General features: G+C 48.4%; 1 protein-coding gene across 1 annotated transcript in view; it reads left to right on the top strand.

Moving 5' to 3' along the window:
• The window catches only part of LOC149449385 (ephrin type-B receptor 5-like), a 122,424-nt gene that overhangs the window by 99,645 nt on the left and 8,538 nt on the right, over window positions 1–14,241 (top strand). The window contains exons 12-14 of the mRNA XM_089693305.1: window positions 3,221–3,397; window positions 4,054–4,203; window positions 7,666–7,859. Of these exons, the coding sequence (XP_089549431.1) occupies window positions 3,221–3,397; window positions 4,054–4,203; window positions 7,666–7,859 (521 nt within the window). The remainder of the gene's footprint in view (window positions 1–3,220; window positions 3,398–4,053; window positions 4,204–7,665; window positions 7,860–14,241) is intronic.

The following is a 14,241-nucleotide window of genomic DNA, read 5'->3' as shown; positions in this document are numbered from 1 at the left end:
GGATGGACGGACGAACGGACGATCAAATGGACGGGCGGATGGAAGGACGGATGGATGGTCGGATGGATGGACGGACGCACGGACGGATAGATGGATGGACGGATGGATGGATGCAGGGACGGATGGATGCAGGGACGGATGGATGGATGGACGGACGGATAGATGGACGGATGGACGGACGGACGGATGGATAGATGAACGGACGGATGGATGGACGGATGGACGAATGGATAGGTTGATGGACGGATGGATGGATGGACGGACGGATGGATGGACGGTCGGATGGATGGACGGTCGGACGGACGGATGGACGGATGGATGCAGGGACGGATGGACAGACGGATGGTCGGATGGATGGATGGATAGATGGACGGACGGATGGATGCACGGATGGACGAATGGACGGGTTGATGGATGGACGGTCGGATGGATGATCGGACGGATGGATGGTCGGACGGATAGACGTATGGACGGACGGTCGGATGGATGGACGGATGGTCGGATGGTCGGACGGACGGACGGATGGATGGTCGGATGGATGGATGGATAGACGGACGGATGGATGGATGCACGGATGGATGGATGGTCGGACGGATGGATGGATGCACGGATGGACGAAAGGGTGGATGGACGGATGGATGGACGGACGCACGGATGATGGATGGACGGACGGATGGATGGTTAGATGGATGCACGGATGGACGAATGGATGGGTGGATGGATGGACGGATGCACGGATGGATGGACGGACGCACGGATGATGGATGGGCGGATGGACGGACGGATGGATGGAGGGTCGGACGGACGGATGGACGGACGGACGGATGGACGTACGGACGGATGGTAGGATGGATGGACGGACGGACTGATGGATGGATGAATGGATGGACAGAGGAATGGATGAATGTATAGACGGATGGATGGACGGACAGATGGATGGTCGGATGGATGGATGCACGGATGGATGCATGGATGGATGGAGGGACGCACGGATGGATGGACGGACGGATGGTCGGATGGACGGACAGATGGATTTATGGTCGGACGGATGGACGGACGGATGGATGGATAGATGCACGGATGGACGTCCGTCCATCCGTGCATCCATCCGTCCGTCCCTGCATCCATCCGTCCATCCGTCCGTTCGATCGACCGTCCATCCGTCCGTCCGTGCATCCATCCATCCGTCTATCCGTCCGTCCATGGATGGATGGACGTATGGATGGATGGACGGACGGATGGTCGGATGGATGGATGCACGGATGGACGCATGGATGGACGGGTGGATGGACGGACGGATGGATGGACGGACGCACGGATGGACGGAAGGACGGACGGATGGTCGGACGGATGGATGGACGGATGGATGGACGGACGGATGGATAGATGCACGGATGGACGGACGGATGGATGGTCGGACGGATGGATGGTTGGATGGATGGATGGACGGACGGATGGATGGACGGATAAATGGACGGACAGAGGAATGGATGAATGTATAGACGGATGAATGGACGGATGGATGGACAGAGGAATGGACGGACGCACAGACGGACGGACGGATGGATGGATGCACGGATGGACGGACGGATGAATGGATGGGTGGATGGACGGATGGATGGATGCGGGGACGGACGGATGGATGCACGGATGGACGGATGGATGGATGCAGGGACGGACGGATAGACGGACGGATGGATGGTTGGACGGACGGACGGATGGATGGATGGATGCAGGGACGGACAGATGGACGGATGGATGCACGGATGGACGGATGAATGGATGGACGGACGGACTGATGGATGGATGAATGTATAGACGGATGGATGGATGGACGGATGGATGGATGGACAGAGGAATGGACGGATGAATAGACGGACGGATAGACGGATGGATAGATGGACGGATGGATGCACGGATGGATGGACGGACGGATGAATGGATAGGTGGATGGACGGATGGATGCAGGGACGGACAGATGGACGGATGGATGGATGGATGGACGGATGGATGGATGGTCGGATGGATGGCGGGTGGATGGACATATAGATAATACATGGATGATAGATAGTTGGGGGTTGAAACATTCCGATACGTTTTCTGTGACGCTCCGTCTTCTCTCCTCTCTCCTCTTCTCTCTCCTCTTCTCTCCTCTCTTCTCTCCTCTCTTCTCTCCTCTCCTTTCTTCTCTCCTTTCTTCTCTCCTCTCCTTTCTTCTCTCCTCTCTTCTCTTCTCTCCTCTCTTCTCTCCTCTCTTCTCTTCTCTCCTCTCTCCTCTCTCCTCTCTTCTCTCCTCTCTTCTCTTCTCTCCTCTCTCCTCTCTCCTCTCTCCTCTCTTCTCTCCTCTCCTCTCTTCTCTCCTCTCCTCTCTTCTCCTCTCTTCTCTCCTCTCCTCTCTTCTCTCCTCTCCTCTCCTCTCCTCTCCTCTCTTCTCCTCTCTTCTCTCCTCTCCTCTCTTCTCTCCTCTCCTTTCTTCTCTCCTCTCTTCTCTTCTCTTCTCTTCTCTTCTCTCCTCTCTTCTCTCTCTCCTCTCTTCTCTTCTCTTCTCTCCTCTCTTCTCTTCTCTCCTCTCTTCTCTTCTCTCCTCTCTTCTCTCCTCTCCTTTCTTCTCTCCTCTCCTTTCTTCTCTCCTCTCCTTTCTCCTCTTCTCTCTCCTCTTCTCTCTCCTCTCTTCTCTCCTCTCTTCTCTCCTCTCTTCTCTCCTCTTCTCTCTCCTCTCTTCTCTCCTCTCTTCTCTCCTCTCTCCTCTTCTATCCTCCTCTCCACTCTCTTCTCTCCTCCTCTCCACTCTCTTCTCTCCTCATCTCCTCTCCTCTCTTCTCTCCTCTCTTCTCTCCTCTCTTCTCTTCTCTCTCCTCTCCTCTCTTCTCTCTTCGTCTCCACTCTCTTCTCTCCTCTCTCCTCTCCTCTCCTCTCTTCTCCTCTCTTCTCTCCTCCTCTCCACTCTCTTCTCTCCTCCTCTCCTCTCTTCTCTCCTCTACTCTCTTCTCTCCTCTTCTCTCTTCTCTCCTCTTCTCTCCTCTCTCTTCTCCTCTCTCCTCTCCTCTCTTCTCTCATCTCCTCTCTTCTCTCCTCTCTCCTCTCTCTTCTCTCCTCTCTTCTCTCCTCTCCTCTCTTCTCACCTCTCTTCTCTCCTCTCTTCTCACCTCTCCTCTCTTCTCTCCTCTCCTCTCACCTCTCCTCTCTCCTCACCTCTCTTCTCTCCTCTCTCCTCTCCCAGCAATGTGAAGGTGGTCTGTCGGCCCTGCAGGTGGTCTCCATGCTGCGTGGAGTGGCGTCCGGCATGCGTTATCTGTCGGAGAGAAGTTACATTCACAGGAATCTGGCCGCTCGCAGCGTTTTGGTGAATGGACAGCTGGTGTGCAAAGTGTCCGGCTTACGTGGACCCGGAGATGTGGTAAGCTACTTGTGTTGTCAGCTTTTGATGGATATCTGTGCCCATTGGGGAGATTTTCCTTCTCCTTCTTTGTGACCTCAGAGGAAGTAAAGATAATTCCTCCAATCGGGTTCACAGACATCATTGGAAGCCTAAGAGAGGCCCTGCCCCGTCCATCCTACATTTCTATTGCTGGTTCTCCATTGGAGAGAGGAATCCCACTTTGTGTTCATGTAGTTCTGTCGCATCAAGTGGAATCGTTTCTTCCAATTATTTATAGCAGAACTATAGGCAACACTTTTTTTTTTCCTTTTGGATATGGAAGAGTTATAACCCTGCTGACTGTGTCCCATTGGGGAGATTTACCCTCATTTCAGGTCCCATACCCTAACCAGGAAGTGAGAGGAAATCCTTTCAAAGTGAGTGTCTCCAATAGAAGATTTCTCCTCTATTCCTGTTCAGGTGTCGGCCCACAAATTCGGGATTTTCTTTTACTTTCACTTTCATTGATAATGGTAAACAGGACAAATAGAGAGGGGGGATCTCCCTACTGGGGGCACAGGCAGCAATAAAAACCTGGCAGGGGTTCTAATCCATCTCCACTCCATCTAAAAGTTTATACTTTAACGTTGAGTTACCTGTCCTCAAAATGGAAGACATTTGCTACTTTGTTTCAGGTTGGCAGACAGTCGTTACGTTGGATGGCACCTGAAGCTCATCAGCAGAGGAAGTTCTCCAGCTCTAGTGATGTGTGGAGCTACGGGATTGTCATGTGGGAAGTGGCATCCTACGGAGAAAGGCCATACTGGGACATGAGCAATCAGGAGGTGACTGAGCACTGATTGGTTCAGAGTTTTCTGCATCACCACCCACCTCAACACCACTTACACAGACATTACGGGTGGATCACTCATACTCTAGCAGGGGCGGACTGACCATTCGAGCACTCGGGCACTGCCCGAGGGCCCGGGGTCAGTAGGGGGCCCCATGAAATGCCCCTGGTAACTTTTTATAGGCTTTTTTGAGTGTGGGCAAGGACACAGGGGCCCCATGATCCCCTATTGCCCAGGGGCCCCATGAGTTGTCAGTCCGCCCCTGTACTCTAGTAATCTACTGATTGCAGTGGGAGTTCTTACACAGCGCAGGCCAGTCATTCTCAACCTTTCATCCATGGAGGAACCTTACAATAGTTTTCAGGCCTCAAAGAAACCCTACTAAAAAAATATCTACAAATACTAGAATACAAATGTGACCTGCAGGAGGGGGGCCCTCTTACATTGATGGACAGTGGAGGAAGGCTCCCCTTATGTTGGTGGTAGTGGCCGATTGGACCCGTGCATTTGGCCAGTGCAGAAGGCCCCCTTTACATTGACCACCAGTTGCAGGACGGCCCCACATACATTGGTGGTCAAATGGAGATGTGCCTGGTTACATTGGGGGTCAGTGGGAAGAATGCACCTTATATTGGGAGTCAGTGGGAAGGATGCCCCTTATATTGGGAGTCAGTGGGAAGGATGCCCCTTACATTGGGGGCTAATCAGTCGAAATAGTTCCCCTTACATTGGGGGTCAGTGGGAAGACTGACCCTTATATTGGTGGTCAGTGGGAAGAATGATCCTTACATTGGTGGTCAACGGTAAGAATGCAACTAAAGGAATGATCCTTACATTGGGGATGAAGAGGAAGAATGTCCCTTACATTGGGGGTCAGTGGGAAGAATGCCCCTTACATTGGGAGTCAGTGGAAAGAATGCCCCTTACATTGGGGGTCAGTGGGAAGAATGCCCCTTACATTGGGAGTCAGTGGGAAGAATGCCCCTTACATTGGGGGTCAGTGGGAAGAATGCTCCTTTTTATTGGAGACTAATTGGAACAATACACCTTACATATGGGGTTCATTGGGAAAAATGCACATTACTTTAAGGGTCAATAGGAAGAATGCCCCTTAGATTGATGGCCAGTGAAAAGAATGCCCCTTACATTGGTGGTCAGTGAAAACATGCTCCTTACATTGATGGTCAGTGGAAAAAATGCCCCTTACACTGGTGGTCAGTGGGAAGAATGCCCCTTACACTGGTGGTCAGTGGGAAGAATGCCCCTTACATTGGTGGTCAGTGGGAAGGATGCCCCTTACATTGGTGGTCAGTGGGAAGGATGCCCCTTACATTGGTGGTCAGTGGGAAGAATGCCCCTTACATTGGGGTCAGGGGGAAGAATGCTCCTTATATTGGGGGTCAGTGGGAAGAATGCTCCTTATATTGGGGGTCAGGGGGAAGAATGCTCCTTACATTGGGGTCAGTGGGAAGAATGCTCCTTATATTGGGGGTCAGGGGGAAGAATGCTCCTTACATTGGGGTCAGCGGGAAGAATGCTCCTTATATTGGGGGTCAGGGGGAAAAATGCTCCTTAAATGAAGTGTCAATGGCAAGATTTCCCCTCACATTTTGGGTCAGCGGGAGGAATGTTCCGTACTTTGGGTCAATGAGAACAGATACCGGAAAAGATAATTATATCATTGGTTCCCTTTTTAAGAGTTGAGAGCAGAGACTTCACTGATCCCACGTTGTTGGCTCTGCTGAGTGCCACCAATCATGCGACCACAGTTTGCAGGCACCACCATGTGACAGATGAATCTTCCAGTACTCAAGGAACCCCCAGCAACCTCTGAAAGAACTCTGGTAGAGAAAGACTGCTCCTTTTGTCCAGTAAAGCCTGTAGAGGTGATGGTCACACCAGGTCCTAGTAAACCAATCAGTGTAACCTGTCTGTTAAATGAGAACCAGGCATGACTGATCTTGTCCAAGAATCTGAATATTTAGAATTTAGTGAGCAAAAATATCTCTGTACAGGCTTTTGGAAAGCTGTAGGAAGTATCAACGAACTACAAAAGTGTTCATCAGCGCCCTTGCTGGTCACTGAGAACTACAAACCGCCTGCCACGGTGGAAGATGGGACTTGTAGTTTATTCATTCACAGATTCTTGTGAATGGACGATGCAGCTGTATGGGTGGAGCCCCACTCAGCTGCGCTGTTTTTATATTGTGACAGCGGGAACTTTTACCTGCTATCATGAGGGGGGATCGGAGGGTACGGGGGGCTGATGCATAATAACATATTACACGTTACACCAGGGGCGGACTGACCATTTTGAAACTCGGGCAATGCCGGAGGGCCCGGGGTCAGTAGGGGGCCCCATAAAATGCCCCTGGTACCTTTTTCATAGGCTTTTTTGAGTTTGGGCAAGGACACAGGGGCCCCATGATCCCCTATTGCCCGGGGGCCCCATGATTTGTCAGTCCGCCCCTGCGTTACACCCTAAATGCGAACTGTTGATGGACAAATTGGGATTGATTTACGAAGGGCAAACAGACTGAGCACTTTGCTAAGGGCAGTTCTTCCAGAGCTTAGAAAATGAGCAGAAACTGCTGACTTCCATCATCCATTCATGTGCAAGCAAAAATGCTGTTTTTTATTTTCCTTGCATGTGATTGGGTATAAAATGAAGCTTTATCTCATTTACTAAGCTCTGGAGCAACTGCACTTGCAAAGTTCACAGTGTATTTGCCTTTAGTAAATCAACCCCATAGTGCCAGTTTAGGGCAGACAGACACAACTGGGGGAGAGCTACAGACTCAGGCAGGGATGAACTGACAACTCATGGGGCCCCCGGGCAATAGGGGATCATGGGGCCCCTGTGTCCTTGCCCAAACTCAAAAAAGCCTATGAAAAAGGTACCAGGGGCATCTCATGGGGCCCCCTACTGACCCCGGGCCCTCGGGCACTGCCCGAGTTTCCAAATGGTCAGTCCGCCCCTGGACTCAGGTCTTCTCACTGACCTGCACTATGTAATAGAAGTGGAGGGATGTTGGTGCTCACATACTAACAGCTTACATACATATAACACGTAAGGGGCGTGACATCATGTTAACACTGAAATTGACACTTTTTACACTTTTTTTACACCCTTACATACTTTTGCATAAAAACAGAGATTCTTGGTTCACATTCGGGATGAGCTTGGAGTTTGGTCCAAACGCAAGCTGTTTGGACGAACGCAACAGCTTCTGGCTGTCAATGGTTGGTAAGGAAGAAGCATGTAAGCAAAGGGGCGGGGATAGGGGAGTGACATCATTGCCTAAATATGGCCACATGATGTCACTACTATCCCCACCTCTCCCCTTATATTGCCAATGACAATCCAGGGATCTGTCATTGGGAGAGTGGTGTTGTCGGGTTATGTATGTACGGAGGGCACCAGGTGTGTGCTTTAATTGTCTATCCTATCCCTAGGTGTTGGATGCCATTGAGCAGGAGTACCGCCTTCCTCCGCCCCCTGACTGCCCAAGCGTCCTGCACCTCCTAATGTTAGACTGCTGGCAGCGGGATCGTTCTCAGAGGCTGCGTTTTGATCAGATTGTCAGCTCTTTGGATCGGATGATTAGAAACCCCAATTGTTTAAAAACAGTAGGGGTTTCAAATAGTAGGTGAGTGATGATGTATGTTGAGATGACATCTGATGCAAGGAAAGTCGAAATGCCGTACGATACCACTATGGTATGGAGTGCAGAACATGATGGCATGGAGACAATTATTTGGACTTTATGTTTTTACAAATAAGTCCCCTCTTCTCAAACGGAGACGTGTCCATGAGGTCAAATCTATCTGGATAAACAACTACCGTATTTTCCGGCGTATAAGGCGACTGGTGTATAAGACGACCCCCTAATTTTCCAGTTAAAACATAGGTTTTGGGCTATACTCGTCGTATAAGACTACCCCCCTTCTGAGGCAACACCATTTAACCCCTCGCCTACAGGGCACCTATACCCACTTCCCCCCCAGGCCAATTTTCAGCTTTCAGCGCTGTCACACTTTGACAATTGCGCAGTCATGCAACACTGTACCCATATGAAATAGGTGGCACTGATGGGCACTGATGAGGCACTGGTAGGTGGCACAGATGGGCATTGGCAGGCATCACTGATGGGCACTGAAAGGCAGCACTGATACATGGCATTGATAGGCGGCACTGATTGGCACTAATAGGTGGCACTGATTGGCAGCACTAATAGGTGGCACTGATGGGTGACACTGAAAGGCAGCTCAGATGGGCACTGATATGTGGCATTGATGTGCACTGGTAGGCACTAATATGTGGCATTGATGTCGCACTGACAGCTGGCACTGCTGGGGCTACACTGATCATCAGTTCCCTGATGATTAGTGTACATGTCCCCTCCACGGAAAGCCGATTACCGGCTCTCCTCTCCTCCTGTCAGCGTGACAGCTCGAGAGGAGAGAAATGCCGATAACCAGCATTTCCCTGTTTACATGTGATCAGCTGTGATTGTACACATCTTGACACATCCGAGCCGACATCTTCGGCTCTTTCCGTGATCGGTGATAGCTGTGTCCGAGGGACACATCGCATCGCCGCGCATGCGCAGAGAATGGGATGACGTCATATGAGCCAATCACGGCAAGTGATGTATTCTGTTGGCTGTGTCAGAGAGGCGGGCTGATGATGTCACAACTTCAGCCAATCCGAGCAGGCTCTGTATTCATTAATAGAATACATCGCTCGCCGTGATTGGCTCAGCGCGGTACACTGTATGTAGCTGAAGCTACCATACAGTATTACCGCACATCCAGCGTTCTATACCCGGTGTATAAGACGACCCCCAATTGTTGGGGTATGTCTTTAAGTAAAAAAAGTCGTCTTATACGCTGGAAAATACGGTACAATTATCTACAAATAGTTAATAGAGAAGATGGGACTTTCAGGGTGCATGAACATGAATACTAAACATTAAAAAAGTTATGTAATTTTTTTTTTCGTATTTTTGTAAAAAACACAACAAAAAAGGAAAAAATACAGAAACATAAAAACAATTTCAGTACTAAGGGAGATTCAAACTTGGTTAGGTGATTGAAGTTACTCCCTACATGTGTCGCCCTCACAGGCTTCTTCAGGGGAGATTTTTTGAAGGAATTTCAACCGCCGAGGCAGTCTAAAGATATATCAAAAGAAAATTATATAATTACCAAACAAGTTTAATCTATCCAATACAAAGTATTTAATCAAATACATCTATATATGGGACTCAATGGCTCACCCTGGATGTGAAAGCTCGCGGAACTAGGAAAAAATGACCTAAGTAGATTACTAACTCAATGATCTTTTGATTACCAAGAAAAAAAAATCACACTCAAGTTTAATCCCATTCAAATCCTCCCAGCACATGCATTTAGGTAATATATATACTGTATAGTCATTGTTATCAAATTTTGTATGAATTTAAAGGTAATGCTTGCCATTAACCCCTTTGCGCGGGCGCCTCCCGGCCTTTTAAGAGTTTTAGAAGCTGGGAGGCAGGGCAGGGTTTTAGGGTCATGTGACCGCCATGATTCGCTGGCACGGCGGTCACATGATCTGAAAAAGTCCCGATCGAAAGGGGAGATCGATAACTTTCCGTGAGTTACGGACATATATGCTGGGAGCGCGCTCTCAGCACATATGTATTTTCAAATGTCAAGGCCCAGACGCCGAGAGACCGCATATTTGCATGCACTCAGTGTCTAGGGGTTAAGTTCATAATACACTGGGGGGGGGGGGTTGATTTACTAAAGACAAATAGACTGTGCACTTGCAGATGCACTTTGCAAATGCACTTGCTCCGAGGCTTAGTAAATGAGGTGAAGCTTTGTTTACATGCATTTATAACAAAATTGCATTTTTGCTTGCACGTGATTGGATGATGGAAGTCAGCAGAGTTTCTGCTCATTTACAAAGCTCTGCAGCAACTGCACTTGCAGAGTGCACAGTCTATTTGCCTTTAGTAAATCAACCCCAATCTGCCCTGTTATTAGTCAGGTGAGATATTCACCATCTTCACAGGTCTACAGTGTAATCCAAGATTGTCTCCACCTTGAACATCATGCTTTGATTTCATAAAAACTAATTGTAGGCAAATGTGATCCATGTATCCACTGATACAAACACCACAAAAATCCAGACACTTGCTCTCAGAACCACTTAGTAAATCTAAACTTTTTTCTATACTCTAAAACAGTGGTCTCCAAACTGCGGACCTTTGCTTGCCTTTATCCAAATCTTGGGGCACTATCCCTCCCACTAATACGAGAAACTATTCTGCCTACTGACACCAACAATGGGGCACCATTTCTCCCACTGACACCAATGATGGGGCACTATTCCTCCCAGGGATACTAATGATGGGGCACTATTCCTCACACTGACACCAATGATGGGGCACTATTCCTCCCACTGATACCAATGATGGGGCACTATTCCTCCCACTGATACCAATGATGGGACACTATTCCTCCCACTGATACCAATGATGGGGCACTATTCCTCCCACGGATACCAATGATGGGGCACTATTCCTCCCACTGATACCAATGATGGGGCACTATTCCTCCCACTGATACCAATGATGGGGCACTATTCCTCCCACTGATACCAATGATGGGGCACTATTCCTCCCACTGATACCAATGATGGGGCACTATTCCTCCCACTGATACCAATGATGGGACACTATTCCTCCCACTAATACCAATGATGGGGCACTATTCCTCCCAGGGATACTAATGATGGGGCACTATTCCTCTCACTGATACCAATGATGGGGCACTATTCCTCCTAGGGATACTAATGATGGGGCACTATTCCTCCCACTGATACCAATGATGGGACACTATTCCTCCCAGGGATACCAATGATGGGGCACTATTCCTCCCACTGATACCAATGATGGGGCACTATTCCTCCCACTGATACCAATGATGGGACACTATTCCTCCCACTGATACCAATGATGGGGCACTATTCCTCCCACTGACACCAATGATGGGGCACTATTCCTCCCACTGACACCAATGATGGGGCACTATTCCTCCCACTGATACCAATGATGGGGCACTATTCCTCCCAGGGATACCAATGATGGGGCACTATTCCTCCCACTGATACCAATGATGGAGCACTATTCCTCCCACTGACACCAATGATGGGGCACTATTCCTCCCACTGACACCAATGATGGGGCACTATTCCTCCCAGGGATACTAATGATGGGGCACTATTCCTCCCACTGATATCAAATGAGGTGGTTTACTCCCACCTATGCCAGGAAAATTTCCACTCCCACTGGCCACAATTTGACCCCCTAATGTCTGAAGTACAATAAATTGGCCCTTTGCTTCGAAAGTATGGAGACCCCTGCTTTAAAAGCCTACTTCCAACTTAAAACCCAGAGGAAAAATTAAATGGAGGAGCTGCATGGCAGAGGTGAGGGATAGTGGGATAGCCTGCAAGAAAGAGTTTCAACGGTTGTAAAGGCAGATATTTGTTTACCTTCATGCATTCTGTGTGCAGCAGCCGCCCTAATACTTACCTGAGCCCCCTCTCCAGTGATGTGCAAGAGAGCTTCGGCTGTCCCTGGACTCCCTCTCCTCATTGGCTGCGACAGCTCCCACTGCTGTCAATCATAGCCAGTGAGCCAATGAGGAGAGGGCAGGGCCAAACCGGGGCTCTGTGTGTCTTATGGACGCATAAAGCTGGACTCAAGAGAGAGCACACACCAGTTTTTTTATGCGGCTTGCTATTGGGGACACAGTCAAGGGGGAGGAGCCAGGAGCATCGGCAGGGGACCTGAAAAGAAGAAGATATGGGCTGCTCTGTTCAGAATCTCTGCACAGAGCAGTTAGTATGACATGTTTGCTGTTAAAAAAAAAAAAAAAAAAAGCTGAACGTTTAATGCCACTTTAAATATTTGTGTAGAAGCGAAAGTTCTTATCTGGACAGAGGTCAAGGGCTGTTTAAAGTCCACTTTGAAAGGTCATCAAGGGAAAAAAAGTTGTCTTACCCAGGACTTGTTACTGTTTGACAAGAAACATGTTTTTTCTTGGTTTGTTGTGGGTCTTTGGGGGTCTCTGAAAAGGAGAGATGGTTACAAAGCAGGGGATTCTGGTGGCAAGGTGCTCCCCTGTTGGTCCTTGGTAAAGCAGAAATAACCAGTTCTGGAGCTGATCTTGAGCTAATAGGTTGTGGCCGGCGACAAGGGTGGATATTCCAAAAGTCTTTTTGGCCAACAGACAGCAAAGACCTCTTCTCATAACCAACGGATGTTATTCATTGGTATGTTTTCCATTTGGTTATTGTTCATTGGAACTGTCAATTATTCTGTGGTTACGTAAAGGGCTGCTGTGGCCATATACAGTTGCAAGAAAAAGTATGTGAACCCCTTGGGATTACGTGGAGTTTTGCATGAATTGGGCATACAATGTGCTCTGAACGTCATCTAAGTCACAACATTAGAAGAACACAGTCTGCTGAACATAATACTACACAAACATTAGATGTTGCCATGGTTTAATTGCACATAACATGTAAACATTCACAGTGCAGGGAGGAAAAAGTATGTGAGGCCCTAGCTTAATGACTTCTCCCAGAGCTAATTGGAGCCAGGAGTGAGCCAACCTTGACTCCAATCAGTGTGATGATATTGGATGCGTTGCTGACAGCTGTCCTGCCCTTAAAAAACATACACCTGTTTTGGGTTTACTGGTTTCAAGAAGCACTGTCTGATGTGAACCATGCCTCGCAAAAAAGAGCTCTCAGAAGACCTACGATCAAGAATTGTTGACTTGCATGAAGCTGGAAAGGGTTACAAAAGTATCTCCAAAAGCCTTGATGTTCATGTGTCCACGGTAAGACAGACTATCTACAAATGGAGAAAGTTTAGCACTGTTGCTACTCTCCCTAGGCGTGGTCATCCTGTAAAAATGACTGCAAGAGCACAGCGTAGAATGCTGCATGAGGTAAAGAAGAATCCCAGAGTGTCAGCTAAAGACCTACAGCAATCTCCGGCACATGCTATCATTTTTGTTGACACATCTACAATAAGGAAAACATTAAACAAGAATGGAGTACATGGGAGGACACCACGGAGGAAGCCATTGCTGTCCAAAAAGAATATTGCAGCACGTTTGAAGTTTGCAAAAGAGCACCTGGATGTTCCACAGCACTACTGGCAAAATATACTGTGGACAGATGAAACCAAGATTGAGTTGTTTGGGAAGAACACACAACACTATGTGTGGAGAAAAAAAGGCACAGCACACCAACATCAAAACCTCATCCCCACTGTAAAACATGGCGGAGGGAGCATCATGGTTTGGGGCTGCTTTGCTGCCTCAGGGCCTGAACGGATTGTTGTCATTGATGGGAAAATGAATTCCAGAGTTTATCAAGACATTTTGCAGGAAAACATACGACCATCTGTCCGCCAACTGAAGCTCCGCAGAGGATGGGTGATGCAACAGGACAATGACCCAAAGCATACAAGTAATTCAACAAAACAATGGCTGCAACAGCACAGAATACGCCTTCTGGAGTGGCCCAGTCAGAGTCCTGACCTCAACCCGATTGAAATGCTGTGGCATGACCTTAAGAGAGCGATTCACACCAGACATCCCAGGAATATTGCTACACTGGAACAGTTTTGTGAAGAGGAGTGGTCCAAAATTACTCCAGATTGTTGTGCAGGTCTGATCTGCAACTACAGGAAACGTTTGGTTGAGGTTATTGCTGCCAAAGGAGGGTCAACCAGTTATTAAGTCCAAAGGTTCACATACTTTTTCCTCCCTGCACTGTGAATGTTTACATGTTATGTGCAATTAAACCATGGCAACATCTAATGTTTGTGTAGTATTATGTTCAGCAGACTGTGTTCTTCTATTGTTGTGACTTAGATGACGTTCAGAGCACATTTTATGCCCAATTCATGCAAAACTCTGCGTAATCCCAAGGGGTTCACATACTTTTTCTTGCAACTA

This window comes from Staurois parvus, unplaced genomic scaffold, assembly GCF_062004578.1.
Source record: "Staurois parvus isolate SC_StPar_1 unplaced genomic scaffold, SC_StPar_1.0 ptg000621l, whole genome shotgun sequence".
NCBI lineage: Eukaryota > Metazoa > Chordata > Amphibia > Anura > Ranidae > Staurois > Staurois parvus.
Note: the sequence above shows the minus strand (reverse complement) of the source record. Positions and strands in the feature narration are given on the sequence as shown.